Genomic DNA, 19923 nt, shown 5'->3' with positions numbered 1-19923 from the left:
CGAGCAGCTAAAACCTCATGAGCGCGCTCGCTGATCTGTAGCTGCTCACATGAAATCGATTTAAAGGGGGGAGCGCGAATCAAAGCTCCACACATTAATTGGATAATAATAAATTTACTTTAAAAAATTGTGCCTAACTTGCACTCAGAGCAGTTGTTCATGCTGATGGGGGTATCATCGGCTTCTGTAGTTACTGTAGCTGACGGCCAAACCCGTATCAGTATTATGGGGCACCTCTGTTGAGTGTGATGCTGCCACAAAGCTGAGCCATTTTAGCCTATCAGTTCACTCCTCAAACGAGCTGCTCGTTGGGGTCGTACTTATCCGAGGGACCCAGCTCGTGATTTGAAGTGAGCGGGCTGCATTTCGCTCGCTCATGCCCCTGCTCGTGGGATGCTTGGCCATCACGCTTCAGCGTAAACGCACCGTAAACGAACTGTATCCCTGCCGCAAGACTGACCGGCTCGCACCTGTACAGTATTCTGAAGTTGAGTCGAAGTGCCAGTTTCTAAGCTCATTTCGCGATTTGATCTGAAAAAGCTTAAGACCAACAAGACCGACCATGACGAAGTTCTTCTCTGCTGCAACGCTGGGTCTCACCTTCTTCGGTGCAGCTACCGGCGCATTCGTCAACCCCGGAGCTTGTACAGGCGTCTGCGTCAACACACACGACCCGAGCATCATCCGTCGCGCTGACGGCACCTACTTCCGCTTCTCGACAGGCGGAGGCATCGCAGTTCACTCGGCGCCGAACATCACTGGCCCATGGGAGTACAAGGGCGCCGTTCTACCTGACGGGACGAGCATCAAGCTTTGGGACGGCAAAATGGATGCGTGGGCCCCGGACGTGCACCTCGTGGGGGACACGTACTACCTGTACTACTCCGCTGTTCGCGCCGTGGCGTTCGACGGGCACAATCTGGCTGCGGTTGGTGTCGCCAATTCCTCGACGATGGACATTGGCACGTGGAAGGACCTGGGCTCGACTGGTGTGCAGAGCAACGATTCGAGCGAGTACAATGCCATCGACCCCAATCTGTTCATCGAAGACGGCCGGAACTACATGATCTTCGGAAGCTACGTCGACGGTATTTTCCAGGTGGCAATGGAAAACCCGCCGACGACTGCGATCCTCAATACGTACGCCAAGCTCGCGTACGAACCTGCTGGCATCCACGCGGACGAAGGCGCCAACATGTTCAAGTACGGCGACTACAACTACCTCTTCTACTCCAACGGCGTTTGCTGCAGTTATGACAAGACGAAGCCTGCAGCCGGAGAGGAATACAAGATCAAGGTGTGTCGCTCCAAGCCCGGCATCATGGACTTCCGTGATGCGGACGGCAAGCTGTGCACTGAAGGAGGCGGAGTTGTCGTAATGGGATCGCATGACGATGTGTATGGCCCGGGTGGCCAAGGTGTATACGATGACCCGACCCACGGTCCGGTCCTGTACTACCACTACGTCAACACCACTATCGGCTACGCTGACGGCCAGAAGCAGTTCGGGTGGAACAAGCTCGACTTCTCGAGCGGTTGGCCGGTGGCGACTGCTTAATAACACCGCTAATAAATGTATATGCAAGAGAATTTGTTTTCAATTGATTTCGTAGCATGCTTAACTAGCTGCTCCTAAGACATTCCTGTCCGAGATCATCAGCTTCATTCCTCACGATATGATGCAGCAAACTCCTTTCGGTTGCCCTAGCGGTTTTCCTTTCTGGTGTCCTTGTGGCTTAAACAGGTCATTATTCGCCCACCGCTCACGTGCTTCACCGAAATATGGTATTCTGGTTCTCACTCACTCTTGGTCCGATCTTTCCACAAGCGAAGAAACAAATCGAAAGCCCCGGCTTGGCTTAGAGCATCTCCAACGGTAGTGCAAAACTCAAGGAATTGCACGATATATGCAAAATTGCAAAAAAATCTTTCCTCTATCAGCAGCTTCAACAACGACACTTGGTGGGGAAACACTTGATTAGTTTGTGAGGCTTGGCCTACACCCTAACTAACCACCTGGTAACTTAGTTATTTCGAGTAGGCCTGCCTCCAGGGAACAGTCTATAACCCGCAGGGAGAAAAAATAACCCAACTTGGGAGAAATACTAATCCCTTTCTGTACAGGCCCACTTTGAAAGGATAGTAGAAGAAGAAAAAAAAATTCTTCGCGAGGAGCTCGGCTCCGCTTGCTCGTTCTCAGCTGAAGGACTTTGCGTCCGCGACTCTTGCGCTGCTTGCCGACGCCTGAGAAGCCGAGGGAAAGATTGCGACTCTCGCTGTCTGGCCTCGATCTCGGAAACCCCCGTTCTTCTCACCGGTTAATTACCGGTACGATGAACCGCTCACTTTCCTCTATCAGCAGCTTCAACAACGACACTTGGTGGGGAAACACTTGATTAGTTTGTGAGGCTTGGCCTACACCCCTCTGAAGGCAAGATGGGATCATCGTGACTTTCCCAGGTCGAAAAACGAATCATGTGCTCCGCCACATCGCGCAGCATTCCCGGTTGTAGACGTTTGTAGACCGTAAAACATCAACTTGCCCAACGTCCCATCAGACGAATGACTAACTCGCTTTTCCCGGCAGCCAATAGGGCACATGCCCCACCAATCCGAAGGGAGTGGGTCGAGTAATCGTTTGGATTCAGGACCAGATTCGTAGCTGCAGCCTTGATCAGGTTCGCTACGGACGACTTCGAGATTGTTGCAGACCCATTCACAGATGTGAGGTATGGACCCAACCTCTTTCCAGCTTGTATCCATTTTTGACGGATCGCGAGACAGGCCTCCGCGGCCGCCACCGGGCACAGGTGACGCTGACCAGACCTGTAGTGGCGAACTGTAGATCCTTGTCGAGTCTGGTCACCTTTGTGCGACCTGAAATGTATTTCCACGGAGTGTCCTTGGCCTCTGCTGGCCTGGATTGGGACACCATCCCGGTCTTGGACTGTCACGTCTTCAGCGCGGATACAATGTGTTCGCCCACCCGTAGAATAGTCTTGCACAATTGGCCCCCACAGCTCTGAGCTGCGATCCAGAAAGAAGTAACCCAGTAGGATAGACCCCCACAACATGTCATTGGTGTCCGCATTGTCTACAGACCGGTCGGCTTCGAGTTGGCGATGCATCGCGAGAAGCATGGATGTGGTGACTGGTTGTTTCCTCTCCACGTGGCTGTTGAGGCGCTTATACCCTCGAGCAATGAGCTCATATTCCGGATTCTTATAATTGAGCCTTGCGTTGCGCACGGATTTGTGAGCGAAGGCGACTGCCGCCATTTTCCCATCGAAAGTCTGGTATTTGTTTCCCTTCTTCCCGGAGTTGTGTCCCTCGAGGGAACAGATTCCGGCAAATAGTCCGACGATTCTGGCTTGCCTCTCTTGTGAGAGTTCGTCGATCCAAATCGGGAATCCAAACTCGCTGCAGAAGCTAACCCAGTGCTGAAACTTCTTTTCGTATGTCCGAAGCGAAGATGCACTGCTGGCTGCTCGCTTGAGTTGCGTTGTCGCTTCAGTGGCGGCTCTGAGCCGGTCTGTTCAATATCACCATTCAAATTGTTAGTAACTGTGTGTACGTCACATGGACGTGTTTCGGAGGTTCGCCCCAAGATACGACTGGCCGACAGCTTAATTTTCCTTTTCGCTAGAAGGAGGGCCAGTTGACGCAACTGCTCTTGTCCTGCTGGAGAACGACAGTTCATTGTTTTGATCGTAGTCAGTTCTGCTTCCGATCGAACATGAACCCGTACATGTTGCCACGATGTTGGATTATCCCTGGCGGAAGTCCACGTCTCGCATGTTGCTGTCAATACGTGGGCGAGGTTTTCTTCTGGGGTTGTTGCTTTGTTCGAGAATGCCTTTTTTCTCATGGGTGTCATCCCGTGCACATCACAGCTCGACTCGTTCTGCAGGACTACCCAGCAGTCCTCTTCAGGTGGCTCCGAGCCAAACATGCTCATGGGCACGCCCGCGAATTCGTTTTCGAACACGAGATCTTGCCACCACTTAAGATCGCCGAGCAACGTCGTGCTCATTTGCACGCCGGACCAATCTGCATTGCTTAGCGCGCGTTGTACTGAGACCAGTCGCTGTATAAACGGCTTGGCCGTTGGGATAAACGTAACCACATGCCGGAGCACGCCAATTAAGCTATCCAGGCGCTTGTTCGGTATATACTTGAGCTGCATCGTCTCCGCGACAATTTGTTTCACTTTGTCTACTTTACGCTGTGGAATAGTCACCGTCATGTCTGAGATGTTCCAATCAATTCCGACAGCGTGAAAACATCGCGACCACGTGGTGAACTTACCTTCATGCCACCCGTCAGAGCCAAAGACCAACTTTATCGCGTCACGCAAGCGCCGCTCTGCTTGTGCGAGACGGTCGCCTATGTCGACCTCGATAATGACTATATCGTCGACCCACTGAAATATCCAGAATGGCTCTGGATATCCGAGGATATACGAGGATCCTGTGCGCTGATAGTGTCGCGCAGCCTTCCCCATCACGGCGAAGAAACCTGGCGAAGCCGTCCAGCCGAAGACATCCATCCCAGAGACAATACCTACATGCGATCGAGGGATCCGCCCCCCAAAGGCTGATGCATGCTTGGCATGTACGGGTACGTGGTGGAATGCGTCAGCTATGTCAGCCCCGAGAGCATAAATGGCGTGACCAGGATATTGATGCTGCAGTTCAGTGATCCGCTCCGCAATGTCCGAGTAAGCATCCCAACGCGCATCCGGGGTTTTACTTGTGTCAGTGGCTTCATTGATGGAACCTCCCGTTGGTGCTGATAGATCATGGATCGTCCGACCATCTTCCGCCAGCGATACATTTTTCTTCGGCACGAGGGCGAAAGCGCTGCAGTGAAACGCTGGGTCAGTCGCCAGGACGGATTCCTGAGCAAGGATGCACCGCCCTTTGTAGTAGTCTTGGAGTAAACGGTGGGTTAGGACCTCAGCGCCCTCCGTCGCACTCGGTTAGTTCTTGGGTAGTGGCCTTACGCCAACCCTGGAAGCTGGTTGATGCCAGTGGGGCGACAAGCCATGAGCCGCAATGTTGCAGAGTAACTCCAACTCCGGGTAAGACACGAGGTACATTCGATATAACCGTGGTCGAAGTGCCTTGTTCGGTCGATCATCATGCGAGGTCTGCCCTCTGAATATCCTCATTACCCCCTCAATTCCTAGATGAGACAGCCTCACCGCTGCGGACAGGAACGCGACGTCCACCTGAGGTACTGTAAGTTTCCCAGCCCCGGGCCTGAAGTTGAAGTGATGTGTACATCATTGTACACCATATCATGGCACCGGTTGACATACCGGTATGGCGAAAACTCGTGTGGCGCTGCTTGGATCAGCTTTGCGACAGGGAGGGCAGCCACCGCTTGCAGGTACCGGTACGCTCCCAGCTACCGCTTGTCTTTGCCGGCAGTGCGTGGCTTGGGCCAAGATCGCTTGGATCATTCGTGGTTCTGCCGACCCAAGCGCAAGACTCGTCCGACTACAGCCCCCCCACCCGACCATGGCCACGGAGGCGGAGCTGACGGCGCAGATCGCGGCCGCCGGCGACAAGGTGCGCGACCTGAAGGCGGCCAAGGACGCCACCAAGGCCGACGAGATCAAGGAGGCCGTGGCGCAGCTGCTGGCGCTCAAGGCCCAGTTCAAGGAGGTCACGGGCAAGGACTTCGGCCCGCCCGCCAAGCCCAAGAAGGAGAAGAAGGCGCAGCCCGAGGCGCAGGCGCCCAAGGACCCCAGCAAGAAGTCCAAGAAGGAGCTCAACAAGGAGCGCAAGAAGGCGCACAAGCACGCGCTCAAGGCCGGCGTGGCCGACGAGTCCCCCGCCGGCGCTGCGGCGCACGCGGCCCCTGCTGCTGTCGCTGCTGCTACCCCCGCGGCCGCCGCCCCGGCCGGCAAGAAGGCTCTGAAGAAGGCCGCGCACGCTGGCATTGAGCTGCCCACGCCCTCGACCGAGGACGACGGCGTCATCGTGTTCTCCAGCGCTGGCCAGCTGCCGCGCGCCAGCTACGTCGTGGCGCAGCTCGTCAAGTACGCACCCGGCTTCCGCAACTTTGGCCGCGACGCTGCCAGCGCTGCTGTCGTGCCCACGCTCACGCTGGCGGACGGCCGCATCGTGTCGGGCGACTTCGCCATCGCGCGCTACCTGGCCCGCACCAAGCCCGAGCTGGGCCTGTACGGCGTGGCTGCCAAGGACGCCGCTGCGTCGGAGGCCGCCCTGCCGCCCTCGCAGATCGACGCCTGGTTGGACTTCGCTCTGACTCGCCTTGGCGCTAACCTGGAGGACGACGGCGGTCTCCAGATCCTGAACCGCGTGCTCAAGACGCAGACGTTCATCGTGGGCCACGCTCTGTCGCTCGCGGACATTGGCGTGTGGGCGCAGGTCGCCCCCCTGCAGAAGAAGTTGGACCTGGCTCCGTTCCCGAACGTGACCCGCTGGCTGGCGCACCTCGAGGCTCAGCAGACGCTGTTCGCCAAGGTGGACGGCTCGCTGAAGGCTCTGAAGCCCATCAAGGCGCCCGCCCCGGCTGGAGCTGCGAAGAAGGTGAAGGACACGGGCAGCTGCCCGCCCCTGAAGGACGCTGTCGACGGCCAGGTCGTGACGCGCTTCCCCCCTGAGCCCTCTGGATACCTGCACATTGGCCACATCAAGGCCTGCATGCTGAACAACTACTACGCGCGCCACTACCACGGCAAGTTGATTCTGCGCTTCGACGACACCAACCCCAGCAAGGAGAAGGACGAGTTCGAGCAGAGCATTATCGCCGACCTGAAGCGCGTGGACGTCGTGCCCGATGTGGTGACCTACACGTCGGACTACTTCCCCAAGATCGCGGACTTCGCGCGCCAGATGATCCGTGAGGGCAACGCGTACATGGACAACACCTCGCAGGAGCAGATGCGTGAGGAGCGCATGGAGGGCATCAACTCCAGGTGCCGCGACCAGACGCCGGAGGAGAACCTGGCGCTGTTCGAGAAGATGCTGAAGAACGCCCCGGAGGCCCAGGGCTACTGCATGCGCGGCAAGATCGACATGCAGGCCAAGAACAAGACGATGCGCGACCCCGTGTTCTTCCGTCTGAACCCGACGCCGCACCACCGCACGGGCACCAAGTACCAGGCGTACCCGACCTACGATCTGGCGTGCCCCATCGTGGACTCGATCGAGGGCGTGACCCACGCTCTGCGTACGACCGAGTACAACGACCGCGACTTCCAGTACCAGTGGGTGCTGGACACGCTTCGTCTGCGCAAGGTGATCATCCAGGGCTTCGCGCGTATGAACTTTGTGTACTCGGTGCTGTCGAAGCGTAAGCTGCAGTGGTTCGTGGACAACGGCCACGTGGAGAGCTGGAGGGACCCGCGTTTCCCCACGGTGCAGGGCGTCCTGCGTCGTGGTGTGCAGGTGGAGGCGCTACGCGAGTTCATCCTGAGCCAGGGTGCTTCGCGCCGTATCACCGACATGGAGTGGGACAAGTTCTGGACGCTCAACAAGCGCGTGTTGGACCCGACGGCCCCGCGCTACTTCGCGGTCGCCAAGGAGTCGTCGGTGCCCCTTACGCTGACGAACGTGTCGAGTGAGGTGATTGGCATCCCTGTGGCCCGCCACCCGAAGGACCCGTCGATGGGCAACAAGATGGTGCGCTTCTGCAACAAGCTGCTGCTCGAGCGCGATGATGTGGACAACTTCGTGGAGGGCGAGGAGGTGACGCTCATGCGCCACGGCAACATCATCGTCAAGAAGATCAACAAGGCGGCCGACGGCACCATCACGAGCGTCGAGGCCGAGAACCACCCGGAGGGCGACTTCAAGAAGACCAAGCTCAAAGTCACGTGGCTGGCCGACGTCCCCGACCTCGTTCCGCTCACGCTCGTCGAGTTCGACCACCTGCTCAACAAGCCCAAGCTCGAGGAGGGCGACAACTTCCAGGACTTCCTCACGGAGACCACGCGCGCCGAGATGCACGCGGTGGGCGACCACGAGCTGCGCAACATGAAGGAGGGACAAGTCGTGCAGCTCGAGCGTCGCGGCTACTTCCGCATCGACGAGCCGTACGTCTCGGACGACAAGCCCATCGTCATGTTCATGGTGCCCGACGGCAAGGTCAAGGCCATGTCCACGCTCTCCACCAAGCTTGCCCACCGGTAAGCAGCTACAACCACAGTTAGACACGAGAGGATCCTCTGAGCGGATCGTAGTGACACGACATTGATCCAGGTTAACCAAAGCAATGCACGAATGCATATTTCATTCACGAGTGGAAAAGATAAATTCCATGAAATTTATGTCCGCGAGTCAAAAACTAACTCCGCTCGAAGGCAATCAAGGTTCTTGATGCCGCTACAGACGGCCTGTCAGGTGTGCGGCCCACGCGCGGGCGTGGCGCCCAAGTCGCTGGTCAAGTGCCCGCGCTGCCAGGTGGTGCTTTACTGCGGGCGCGAACACCAGATCGCGGACTACTACGCCTCGCACAAGGGCTTCTGCAGACTCGTCGAGAAGTTACGCAGCCTGATGGAGATGGAGGCTGTCCAGATCAGCGAGGCCGACTGGACGACACCCCGAACGCCTTTGAGACGCTGGGGGATCCTCAACACGCGCCCGTACATGCGCGCCAAGCTGGGGGTGATCCGCGCGCTGTCCGTGATGGACTCGCGCCCGGCCATTGAGGCGGCGCGGGCCGAAGCTAAGGACTCCCTGCGCCTGTGCCGCAGCGACAACGTCGGCATTCGCTATCTGGTGCCGACGCTCATGCTGCTGCTAGGCCAGTACCAGGAGGCCTACGACTTCATCAAGTGCACGCGAAGGTCTACCAGGACTCGCACTACGACTGGGGCAACATGGAGCTGCCGTACCTGGACATCCACGGCGCCGACATGGCCGAAGAGGAGATGCCGGTGGAATACGGCGACGTCTTCTTCACGAGTGCCATTGTGTACATCAAGATGACGCTGGCCAAGGCCGTCCGAGACGCCATTGTGGCGCACAAGCTGGCGGATCGCGCATCGCTTCCGGCGGTCGTGACTGGCTCGCTGAGGGCGTTCCTAGCACCGAATGGACACAAGCGCAGCCTCGTGGACCTCAAGGGGCTTTACAAGAAGCTCACGAGGTAGACGCAAAAGGCTTTCGCGCTCACGCACAAGCAGAACAAGCATTGCTGGGGCGCGATGTTGGACCCATTCCCTCTTATTGAAGCGCCCGATCCGCCGTACTTCGGGCATGGTGATGTGAACCAAGTCAAGATCTGGGTGGAGCAGAACGATCTGTTGTGGCGCGACCACCACGAGTTTATCCGCGAACACCTTGGCAAACTAGCCTGAATTTGTCTCGGAGATGCAGCTCCTGCTCTGTCCTGGAATACTGATTGGCAGTGCAGCTCGGTGCCGTGAACTTTGAGCTCATCGATCCATGGTACTGTTGGCAGTCGTCGTCTTATTGGTATTGCAGCCATCCGGTTACTGATTATAATGATGGTGCCACCAGCATTCCAAGTTGAAGTTCTCTATCTGTTGGTCATACCAACTAGCAGGCTACCGGTCTCTCACTTCTCAATTCGCCATCACAACCAAAGCCCAAGCCGCAGTATTACAAGATGCACTCCAACTACGGCACCGCATCCTGTCGACAAACCGGGGCGTGCTCCAGCTGCAACAGCGCTCGATGAGTTTCAAGGTGCGAGTCGGGCCCATCCAGTCCCCAAAGGTGCCTATCGCCGAGCGACAGCGCGTGCTACAAACGTGGGGGATCTCTAGCAGTGAGACGCTGGAGAAGCTGCGTGTGGCTACCCCCGGCCTCTCGTACGTCTCGGTAGCGTCGCCTGCACTTTTCGCCGAGGTGGCTCAAGCCCAAGGTAGCAGCAGTGACCAGCTCGTCGCCGTGGCAAGAGTGTCCAGTGACGCGCATGACCTGCTGGAGCGCGTTGAGGTTCTAGTGCGAGGCTCCAACCGCCTCCTTATCGGCTTCGACCCGCGTCCGCCTCGCGGGTGGCCGGTTCAAGAGCCAACTGAGCCTGGCAAGCACCTGCTGACAGAAATCTTCGTGCGCGAAGGCTCCGAGCTCCGCAACGTCAGCGCGTTTGGCAGCGGGTCCCTTGTGGTGACTGGGAACGCCAACGATCGGCCGTACGGGAAACTCAAGGTGGCAGCTTTTCGTGGGAGTCGAGTGTTCGTGACGCAGGAGCAAGGATTCCGAGTCGGCAGGATGTCCTTGTTTGCTGGTGGACGCAGTCAGCTTTACTTGTCAACCTCGGAGGTGGTGGCGAGGGATCGCATTCGCGCGGCAGCTTCAGGAGGACGCTGGGGTGGTTCCAGTATCATCGTGCAGACGTCTAAGCTCTCCACCCCGAGTTTTGGAGCGGCTGTGGCTGGATCGGGGAGTATTCGCGTCGCGTCTGGCTCGGATGAAGGCGACTGTCGCTGTGGAACGCAGTCGCTTGTTATCGCAGGCAGCGGCAGTATTGACACAGGTGATATCACGTCGAAGTCTGCGCGTGTAGGTATCATTGGTTCGGGTTCGGCGACGCTGCAGACGACGGAGAGGCTAGCTGTGGGAACACTGGGCACTTCCGCGAGAGTGAACTACCTCGAACCTGGACCGGAGCGCGTGCGAGGAAGCACCTCGTCACTTCGAGCGCTGACTGCGGCTGCTAAGGCGCAGCACGATGAAGAGCGAGCGGTGATAGCAGCTGCAACAACAACACCGACGCGAGAAAGCGTCTTCGAGGACACTGGAAGTGATATCAACCGCTGGTGGTGGGCTCCCTGCGGCCCACACCGATTCCATCAAAGGCAAGCGCTGGCGCGACGAGTACGCGTACTGATGCTGGTCATTCAAGGCAAGGGGGTTGATGTAACGCCGAACGACGAGCTCAAATTCTTGATCCGCACTCAAGCCAACAAGGGAACGAGCGCATTTCCACATTCCATTGTGTGTTCTTGCTGACTTGTAGTAGGTAGTATACTCAGGCTGTTTGCCTTGTACAGGCAAAATATTACCCTTAAATATTTTCAGTGCACGTGGGCGCTCATCGAATACGCAGCGAGGTGGTGGCCTTGGCTTGCGCTGCAAGAGCCTCAGGACGCTCGCGCTTGGCGGCGGCCTTCCGGATTCGATGTGCCACTGCAAGCGACGTGGGGCGCGCACTCGGGTCTGACAGCAAGCAGTCATGGGCGAGCTTCTTGATAACCTCCGGGCACGTCACACGGAAGGAAGGCTTCCAGCCCTCGGACACGATCTTGTGCACTACCGCGCTCTCGTTCACCAAGCGAGCGTCGCCATCTTCGCTGCTGCCCTCTCCGGCGGCAGATATCCGAGCGGAAACCGATCGCGCAGCCAGCTTCTCACGCTCGTAAAACGGCAGCTCGCACGTGTCAATCTCCGACAAAACGATTCCAAACGCATACACATCCGACGCCATAGAAGCTTGCGCACCACTTGTCAGCAACTCCGGCGCCATCCAGCGCCCCGTGCCGCATGCGCGTGAGCCATATCGGGACGAGGAGGCACTTGCACGTGTGTTTTCGTTACTGTCTGCTGCCAATGCACCGAACCCCTCCTCATCTTCATCATCCGCAGATGGCAGATAACGTGAGAGACCGAAATCCGTCAGCTTTGCGCGTAAATTACTGCGCAACAGAACATTTGCAGACTTTAGATCGCCGTGAACGAGCGGCGGGTTCAGCGAGTGTAGGTACACTAGTCCCTCGATGATGTCAATGGCCAAGCGCCATTGATACTTCGTCCACGTCCAGATGCTTTGGAACTGGTCACGACTACTACTGGAGCCTCCAGACGACCCTGAAGAAGAATCTCCCTTGCGTTTGACAGCGTTGAGATACGTCCGAAGATCCCCACGCGGCAAATACTCCATCACCAGCAGCAGATCGTACCCCGAGTTCATCGTCACGCCACGGAACTCCACGATTCGGTTGTGCTCGAGCCGCGACATGATGCGGATTTCCTCGACAAAGTCCAAAATGGCGCGGCGCCGGCGGTAGGTTGCATTGACTTCGCTCGCGCTGGACGATGCCGGCGAGTTCGCAGCCGTCATAACTTCTTCACGCAAGTTCTTGACCACCACCTCCTGCGATCGGTGCATAGCACGCCACACCTCTCCACAAGCGCCAGCAGCCAGCTTCTCCTCCTTGACTATCGCATCGAAGTCGATGCAATGCGAGAGCAGCTCTTCGTCTTCCCAAACGGACGAAATGCACGGCAGATCCGACAGCAACATGGGACTCTCCTCCTCATCGATGACCTCAGGCCCCTGACTCTGCGAGATCTCCGTCGCCACTCTCGATGCCAAGTCCTCGTCCCCATCTTCCGACGTCGGTCTGTACGAGGCTGTGATCCGCATGTTTGGTCCATGGTCCTGGTCGAACTGAATTGGAGGCGGCGCCGACTTGGGCGCGTCGCTGTCACTGCCGTCCGAGCTGTCTCTGCGTCTGAGCACCAGCCTCCCTCTGGTCTTGCTCCTCGACCTCACGGCGGAGAACAGCCCACTGCTCGTGCTGCTGATGCTGTGGAAGCTGCTGCCGGGCAGCGAGTGCCGACGCTTGCTCGTCTTCCCGGCGGCGGCGTCTTCGAACACAAAGTCCGGGTCCATCTCCATCTCGAGCTCCTGCTCTTGCTGCTCCTGCTCGGCCTCGTGGCCCTGATCCTGTTGCAGCTCCTGCTCCGCCCTCCGCCGCCGCAGCGCGTAGCTCTTCATGTGGTACTTGAAGCAGTGCGTCCAGACGCTGCAGGCCTTGGCGGACACGGCCTTGAAGCGCTCCTCCTCGGGCATGTAGAAGCGCTGGCTGTCCCCGGGCAGCAGGCGGCCGCCGGCGCGGCGCGCCATCGAGTCGGACGCCTTCTTGTGCAGCTCGCGGTCCTGCAGGTAGCCCTGCGCCACGAAGCTGCGGTCGGCGCGGCTCGTGAGCGTCACGCGCGTGAGCACCAGGCGCCGCAGCAGCTTGCCGTTCACCGTGTCGTCGTCCGAGAAGACGAAGAGCGCCGCCTGCTGCGCCTTGAACACGCAGAAGCGCCGCCGGTAGCGCCGGAAGATGCCCAGCCCCTCGCGGCGCCACAGCCAGCCGCTCAGCCGCACGGGCAGCGCTAGCGCGCGCTCCGGGGACTGCGGCAGCGGGTGCTGCTCCTCCAGGTACTCGTAGATGCCCTGCTCGGCGTCGCGCACGCTGCGCACGGCCACGGAGCCGCCGCCGATGGTCACGCAGTCCGCCATGCTTCGACTAAATGGCGGCGTCGGAAGAAGAGTTTGTCACCAGTCGATTTATGATATAGCAGATAGCAGGGGTATCAACTATAGAATCCTGAAGATTAGCTAATGGATCCTGATGAAGTTGCAAAGATACATAAAAATATCATTATTGAGATATATGTAGAATCCAATGTATTGCTATTGAGAGGTTGCTACTTCGATGTGGAAAGCGTCCTCCTCATTGGCCGAAAGCCTTCCTATTTTGGCCAATCATCGCACGGTCCGCTCGTAGATACCACGCGGCACTCCTCAATCCGTAAGCGCCAGAGCGTCAGCAGGCAGGGGAAGCAGGAGCAGGGAGGACGCCATGGTGCTGTCGGCCGTGTTCATCACCGACCTGAAGGGCAAGGTCATCATCTCGCGCAACTACCGCGGGGACATCCCCATGTCCGCGTCGGCCAAGTTCACGCGCTACGTGCAGGACAAGGACGACTCGGAGCAGCGCCCGGTCTTCACGGAGGATGGCTACACCTTCGTCTACCTCAAGGTAGGCTCGCCCTACTTGTTATACACAACACTTATTTGTTATTTTCTGCATATGTTATGATACACTAATTCTTATTTTCTTCTTATCCGTCAATATGAGCAGCACAATAACCTGTACCTGATGACCGTGACCAAGGTGAACTCGAACGTGGCGCTCATGCTCATGTACCTCACGCGCATCTGCCAGGTGTTCCGCGACTACTTCGGCGAGCTAGAGGAGGAGAGCATCCGCGACAACTTCGTCATCATCTTCGAGCTGCTGGACGAGACCATGGACCACGGCTACCCGCAGACGACGGAGGCGCGCATCCTGCGCGAGTACATCACGCAGGAGGGCCACCGCCTCGAGGCGGCGCCGCGCCCTCCCACGGCGCTCACGAACGCCGTCTCGTGGCGTAGTGAGGGCATCAAGCACCGCAAGAACGAGATCTTCCTGGACGTCGTGGAGAAGCTCAACCTGCTGGTCTCCAGCAACGGCACCGTGCTGCACTCGGAGATCATCGGCGCAGTCAAGATGAAGAGCTTCCTGTCCGGCATGCCCGAGCTCAAGCTCGGACTCAACGACAAGGCGCTGTTCGAGGCCACAGGACGCTCCTCCAGCAAGGGCAAGGCCGTGGAGATGGAGGACATCAAGTTCCACCAGTGCGTGCGGCTCGCGCGCTTCGAATCGGACCGCACGATCTCCTTCATCCCGCCCGATGGAGAGTTCGACCTCATGACGTACCGCCTGGCCACGCACGTCAAGCCGTTGATCTGGGTGGAGGCCGTCGTGGAGCCGCACTCGCGGTCACGCATCGAGTACATGGTCAAGGCTAAGTCGCAGTTCAAGAGCCGCAGTATCGCCAACAACGTGGAGATCGTGATCCCCGTGCCCCCGGATGTGGACTCGCCCAGCTTCAAGTGCAGCATTGGCTCGGTGACGTACGTGCCCGACCGCGACGCCATCGTCTGGTCCATCAAGCAGTTCAACGGCTCTCGCGAGTACCTCATGCGCGCACACTTTGGTCTGCCGAGTGTGGACAACCACGAGGCCACAGACGACTGGAAGGCGCCGATCCAGGTCAAATTCGAGATCCCCTACTTCACAGTCTCGGGCATCCAGGTGCGCTACCTCAAGATCATCGAGAAGAGCGGCTACCAGGCGCTGCCGTGGGTGCGCTACATCACGCAGAATGGCGACTACCAGCTACGCATGTCCTAAGGTGTGTCTTCGGCAGCAACAAAAGAGGCACTCAGCACTAATTTAACCAGTGACTGACTGATCAGAGCCGGAATACAACAATTTGCTCAAGGAAAGCATGGGCACGGGGTCAAAAATGAAAGGCAGGACGGCAATCATTCGGTAAGTAGAGGGTGGGGAAGTGGTTTAGGCAAGAGTAGACGCACGGAAGAAGCCTGATCTTGGGCTGGATGCTTCCTTCATTGCTGAATGTGAACGATGTATATGAGTAGATATTTTTTTTGGGCGCTGTGCTGGCGTCACTACAGACCCAGTTTCACTCGTTGAGCATTGCATAAAAATTTCACCAGCTACGCCGTGGATGCATTAGCCTCAGTACGCGTAGTCATCGCGCCAGCGCTTGCCTCCCTTCATTTGTCGGCGGTGGAATCGATGCGGGTGAAATGTCCCCCAGGGAGCCCACCACCAGCGGTTGATATTGCTTCCATTGCCCTCGAAGGCGCATTCTCGCGTCGGTGTTGTTGTTGCAGCTGCTATTGCCGCTCGTTCCTCATCGTGCTGCGCCTTGGCAGCCGCAGTCAGCGCTCGAAGTGACGAGGTGCTTCCTCGCACGCGCTCCGGTCCAGGTTCGAGGTAGTTCACTCTCGCGGAAGTGCCCAGTGTTCCCACAGCTAGCCTCTCCGTCGTCTGCAGCGTCGCCGAACCCGAACCAATGATACCTACACGCGCAGACTTCGACGTGATATCACCTGTGTCAATACTGCCGCTGCCTGCGATAACAAGCGACTGCGTTCCACAGCGACAGTCGCCTTCATCCGAGCCAGACGCGACGCGAATACTCCCCGATCCAGCCACAGCCGCTCCAAAACTCGGGGTGGAGAGCTTAGACGTCTGCACGATGATACTGGAACCACCCCAGCGTCCTCCTGAAGCTGCCGCGCGAATGCGATCCCTCGCCACCACCTCCGAGGTTGACAAGTAAAGCTGACTGCGTCCACCAGCAAACAAGGACATCCTGCCGACTCGGAATCCTTGCTCCTGCGTCACGAACACTCGACTCCCACGAAAAGCTGCCACCTTGAGTTTCCCGTACGGCCGATCGTTGGCGTTCCCAGTCACCACAAGGGACCCGCTGCCAAACGCGCTGACGTTGCGGAGCTCGGAGCCTTCGCGCACGAAGATTTCTGTCAGCAGGTGCTTGCCAGGCTCAGTTGGCTCTTGAACCGGCCACCCGCGAGGCGGACGCGGGTCGAAGCCGATAAGGAGGCGGTTGGAGCCTCGCACTAGAACCTCAACGCGCTCCAGCAGGTCATGCGCGTCACTGGACACTCTTGCCACGGCGACGAGCTGGTCACTGCTGCTACCTTGGGCTTGAGCCACCTCGGCGAAAAGTGCAGGCGACGCTACCGAGACGTACGAGAGGCCGGGGGTAGCCACACGCAGCTTCTCCAGCGTCTCACTGCTAGAGATCCCCCACGTTTGTAGCACGCGCTGTCGCTCGGCGATAGGCACCTTTGGGGACTGGATGGGCCCGACTCGCACCTTGAAACTCATCGAGCGCTGTTGCAGCTGGAGCACGCTCCGGTTCGTCGACAGGATGCAGCACCGTAATTGGGAGTGCATCTTGTAATACTGCGGCTTGGACTTTGGTTATGGCGGCGAATTGAGAAGTGAGAGGCAGGTAGCCTGCTAGTTGGTATAAGACCCCGGTGACTTTGAACAGTAATAGAGCACTTCAACTTGGAATGCTGGTGACTTCACCATCATTATCGTTGCAGGACTGATGGCATTACCAAACGAAAAGGAAAAGGAGTACGGTAGCTAGACTGGGAAGATGTGAAAGTTCACGACAGACACATCGAGCTTCAGTGCCAAAATGATACCTAAAGGAAGGCGTGTGTGAGCTGCATTTTCGGCAAAAAATATCAGGCTAGTTTGCCGCGCTGTTCGCGGATAAACGCGTGGTGGTCGCGCCACAGCATGGCGTTCTGCTTCACCCAGATCTTGACTTGGCTTTCATCGCCGTCCGAGTAGTAAGACGGATCGGGCGCTTGAATCATAGGCGCTGGGTCCAGCATCGCGCCCCAGAAGTGCTTGTTCTGGGCGTGCGTGAGCGAAAAAATCTTTTGTGTCTGGCTCGCGAGCTTCTTGTGAAGCTTCTTGAGGTCCGCGAGGCTGCGCGTGTGTCTATTTGGCGCCAGGAACTTCCCCAGTGAGTCTGTCACGCCCGCAGGAAGCGACGCGCGGTCCGCCAGCTCGTGCGCCACAATGGCGTCCTTGATGGACTTGGCCAGCGTCATCTTGATGCACACGAGGGAGCTCAGGAAGAAAAGATTGCGGCCATCCACCGGCAGCTCTTCCTCCGTCATGTCGGCGTCGTGCATGTCCAGGAAGGGCAGCTCCATGTCGCCCCAGCTGTAGTGTGGATCTTCGCCGGTCGTCGCGTACCACTTGATGAAGTCGTAGGCCTCCTGGTACTGGCCCAGCAGCAGCATGAGCGTCGGCACGAGGTCGCGGATGCCGACGTTGTCGCTGCGGCACAGGCGCAGGGAGTCTTTGGCTTCGGCCAGCGCCGCCTCAATGGCCGGACGAAAGTCGAGCATGGACAGCGCGCGGATCAACCCCATCTTGGCGCGCATGTAGGGGCGCGTGTTGAGGACCCCCCAGAAGTGACCAACGTCCGTCTCGAAGGCGTTCGCGGGCGTGAACATGTCGTCCTCGTCGGCGTTGCGGACCTTGTCCGCCTCCTTCTCCATCAGGTCGCGGGCCTTCTTGATCTGTCTGCAGAGAGCTTTGTGCTCGGCGAAGTGCGCGCTCTGGTGCTCGCGCCCGCAGTACAGCACCCCCTGGCAGCGAGAACACTTGAAGAGCGACTCGGGCGCCACGCCCGCGCGCGGGCCGCACACTTGGCATGCCGACTGCAGCACCATCTTCCTTACCTCCGAGATTTTGGATTGATCTGATAATTACCCCAGTGTTGAAGCACCCTTTCTGCACGTCTATTCTTGGATCTAGGATTTATTCTGCTCCAATGTGGCATACTTAATTTTGGTATTGCTGAATGTGGCGTACCGATGTGGTAGCGCACCTCCACGCCAACCAAAAGCAAAAACTCCTGCCAAATGCAGTCGGCTTGCCAGGTGTGCGGGCCACGCGGCGGCGTGTCGCCCGAGGCGCTCTTCAAGTGTTCTCGCTGCCAGGGGGTGCTCTACTGCGGGCGCGAGCACCAGACCGCGGACTTCCCCAACCACAAGGCCATCTGCAAGCGAGTCAAAAAGTTCCGCGACCTCATGGCGGAAGAGGAGCACAAGATCTGCAACGCCGAGCCGGACATGTTCACGCCCGCCAACGCCTTCGAAACGGAGGTCGGCCTCTTCTGGGGGGTCCACAGCACGCGCCCCTACATGCGCGCCAAGGTGGAGGTGATCCGCACGCTGTCCCTAATGGACGCGCGCCCGGGCACCGAGGCCGCGCTGGCCGAAGCCATGGGCAGTCTGCGCCTGTGCCGCGGCGACAACGTCGGCATCCGCGAGCTCGTGCCGACGCGCATGCTGCTGCTGGGCCAGTACCAGGAGGCCTACGATGGTACGCGACGACCGGCCAGGAATCAGACTACGACTGGGGCGACATGGACCTGCCGTACCTGGACGTGCACGGCGCCGACATGACGGAGGAGATCCCGGAGCGCATTTACGCGGTGTTCTTCATCACCTGCCTAACGCACATTAAGATGACGCTGGCCAACGCCGTCAAGGACGCCATCACAGCCCACGAGCTGGCCGATCATGCGTCTCTCCCTGCAGGCGTGACCGACTCGTTGGGGGCGTTCCTGGCGCCAAACGGGCAGACGCGGAGTCTCAAGGAGCTCAAGGAGCTCCACAAGAAGCTCACGAGGCAGACGCCCGAGGCGTTCGCGTTGGCGCACAGCCTGAACTCGCACTTCTGGCCCGTGATGTTGGACCCCTTCCCTCTTAGGGCTTGGTCGGGGAATGATCGTCTCAGTCTCGCTCATCTCCGGTAAGCCTACCCCTAAGGTGAACCGAACCGATGTGGTCGGTTGGCTGGAGACCGTCTTAGTTTTGGTGTGTCAAGCTGCTCGACTCAGCACCATCACACTCAAGAACTCGCAGCCATGGAAGGCACCCTTACTGCTCCACCTGTGGGCGGCGCTGAAGCTGAAGACGCTGCTGAGAGAAGCGTAAGCGGCACGGACACCAACGGGAGCGGCGTCGAGAGGGCACCCCCGCAGGGTGGAGGCCGTGGTGGTCGCGGGGCAGGTCGCGGTGGTCGTGGAGGACGAGGAGCTTCGACCAGGCCAGCTGCATCATGGAGCGATGATGATGTGAGCGAGTTCTTTCGCCTCCGCTACGCAGAGTTAGCTGACAACTTCAAGAACACGAAGGACACCAAGCGCATCAAATATGCGTGGGCGGTCTTAGCATCAACACTCTCTGTTAACCAGAGCAAAGTGTTCACTGACCAGCAGTACCAACCTGAGATTCTGTCGAAACCACTCGTCGTAGACCGCGTCGTAAAGCATAGCCTCAAACTCTAGCGGTGTCAGGGTAAGGATGTTCTGCTTCGGGTTCGAAATTGCCCACACAGCGGTGTGGACCGCCGTCGCGAGAGCCCCCGTGGCCGCAGCAACTGCAGCAACGATGCTTTCGCTCTGCACCATCGAAACGCAGTGAAGACGCTCGTCTCCAAAGTGAGACTGGTGATTTAGTCGTCTCAGATTGGTCAGTCTGGAGACGATGAACTAGCCGATCGAGCTAATAACTGACCAATCAAAAATAAGAAAAAATGTTGCCACATCGTCTAAGACGATCGAAAGCCGAGACGAGCGTTCCCCGACCAGGCCCTTATGGAAGTGCCCGATCCGCCGTACTATGCTCCGGGCGATGCCAACCAAGTCAAGATTTGGGTTATGCAGAACGCATTGCTGTGGCGCGACCACCTCAGGTTCATCCAAGAAAACCTTG

General features: G+C 58.2%; 10 protein-coding genes across 10 annotated transcripts; 6 read left to right on the top strand and 4 right to left on the bottom strand.

Annotated features, from left to right (window-relative positions):
- Positions 1–562: 562 nt before the first annotated feature.
- Positions 563–1558, top strand: PHYSODRAFT_478810 (hypothetical protein; the record flags this gene model as incomplete). Its single annotated transcript, XM_009519817.1, has 1 exon — positions 563–1558. One exon carries the CDS (start codon positions 563–565, stop codon positions 1556–1558), a length of 996 nt encoding a protein of 331 aa, XP_009518112.1.
- A 976-nt stretch (positions 1559–2534) lies between these two features.
- PHYSODRAFT_487577 (hypothetical protein) lies at positions 2535–3365 on the bottom strand (the record flags this gene model as incomplete). Its single annotated transcript, XM_009519816.1, has 1 exon — positions 2535–3365. A coding segment is annotated over one exon (831 nt), but the record flags the coding sequence as incomplete, so codon positions are not given.
- A 3306-nt stretch (positions 3366–6671) lies between these two features.
- On the top strand, positions 6672–8286 carry PHYSODRAFT_284659 (hypothetical protein). The gene has a single exon (XM_009519815.1). It carries the CDS (start codon positions 6678–6680, stop codon positions 8166–8168), a length of 1491 nt encoding a protein of 496 aa, XP_009518110.1. The 5' UTR covers positions 6672–6677; the 3' UTR covers positions 8169–8286.
- Positions 8287–8354: 68 nt separating this feature from the next.
- On the top strand, positions 8355–9130 carry PHYSODRAFT_324126 (hypothetical protein; the record flags this gene model as incomplete). The annotated part of the gene is made up of 2 exons (XM_009519814.1): positions 8355–8756; positions 8825–9130. The coding sequence occupies 2 exons, from the start codon at positions 8355–8357 to the stop codon at positions 9128–9130; spliced, it is 708 nt and encodes a 235-aa protein (XP_009518109.1).
- A 547-nt stretch (positions 9131–9677) lies between these two features.
- On the top strand, positions 9678–10958 carry PHYSODRAFT_253723 (hypothetical protein; the record flags this gene model as incomplete). Its single annotated transcript, XM_009519813.1, has 1 exon — positions 9678–10958. The coding sequence occupies one exon, from the start codon at positions 9678–9680 to the stop codon at positions 10956–10958; it is 1281 nt and encodes a 426-aa protein (XP_009518108.1).
- Positions 10959–11040: 82 nt separating this feature from the next.
- On the bottom strand, positions 11041–13239 carry PHYSODRAFT_481033 (hypothetical protein; the record flags this gene model as incomplete). The annotated part of the gene is made up of 2 exons (XM_009519812.1): positions 11041–12310; positions 12398–13239. 2 exons carry the CDS (start codon positions 13237–13239, stop codon positions 11041–11043), a joined length of 2112 nt encoding a protein of 703 aa, XP_009518107.1.
- A 300-nt stretch (positions 13240–13539) lies between these two features.
- Positions 13540–15217, top strand: PHYSODRAFT_349597 (hypothetical protein). Its single transcript, XM_009519811.1, has 2 exons — positions 13540–13762; positions 13865–15217. The coding sequence occupies exons 1-2, from the start codon at positions 13583–13585 to the stop codon at positions 14960–14962; spliced, it is 1278 nt and encodes a 425-aa protein (XP_009518106.1). The 5' UTR covers positions 13540–13582; the 3' UTR covers positions 14963–15217.
- A 96-nt stretch (positions 15218–15313) lies between these two features.
- On the bottom strand, positions 15314–16564 carry PHYSODRAFT_324122 (hypothetical protein; the record flags this gene model as incomplete). The annotated part of the gene is made up of 1 exon (XM_009519810.1): positions 15314–16564. The coding sequence occupies one exon, from the start codon at positions 16562–16564 to the stop codon at positions 15314–15316; it is 1251 nt and encodes a 416-aa protein (XP_009518105.1).
- A 350-nt stretch (positions 16565–16914) lies between these two features.
- PHYSODRAFT_388033 (hypothetical protein) lies at positions 16915–17805 on the bottom strand (the record flags this gene model as incomplete). Its single annotated transcript, XM_009519809.1, has 1 exon — positions 16915–17805. A coding segment is annotated over one exon (891 nt), but the record flags the coding sequence as incomplete, so codon positions are not given.
- A 258-nt stretch (positions 17806–18063) lies between these two features.
- Positions 18064–19287, top strand: PHYSODRAFT_253852 (hypothetical protein; the record flags this gene model as incomplete). The annotated part of the gene is made up of 4 exons (XM_009519808.1): positions 18064–18526; positions 18553–18958; positions 19047–19139; positions 19191–19287. The coding sequence occupies 4 exons, from the start codon at positions 18064–18066 to the stop codon at positions 19285–19287; spliced, it is 1059 nt and encodes a 352-aa protein (XP_009518103.1).
- Between the last annotated feature and the right edge of the window lie 636 nt (positions 19288–19923).

The sequence above is a fragment of the Phytophthora sojae genome, assembly GCF_000149755.1.
Source record: "Phytophthora sojae unplaced genomic scaffold PHYSOscaffold_2, whole genome shotgun sequence".
NCBI lineage: Eukaryota > Oomycota > Peronosporomycetes > Peronosporales > Peronosporaceae > Phytophthora > Phytophthora sojae.
Note: the sequence above shows the minus strand (reverse complement) of the source record. Positions and strands in the feature narration are given on the sequence as shown.

Excerpts from the sequence above, each read along its gene's own strand:
- PHYSODRAFT_284659 (XM_009519815.1), top strand. The coding sequence starts at position 6,678 with ATGCTGAACAACTACTACGCGCGCCACTACCACGGCAAGTTGATTCTG.
- PHYSODRAFT_349597 (XM_009519811.1), top strand. The coding sequence starts at position 13,583 with ATGGTGCTGTCGGCCGTGTTCATCACCGACCTGAAGGGCAAGGTCATC. Across the intron at positions 13,763-13,864 it reads ACACCTTCGTCTACCTCAAG|CACAATAACCTGTACCTGAT; the intron begins GTAGGCTCGCCC and ends CAATATGAGCAG.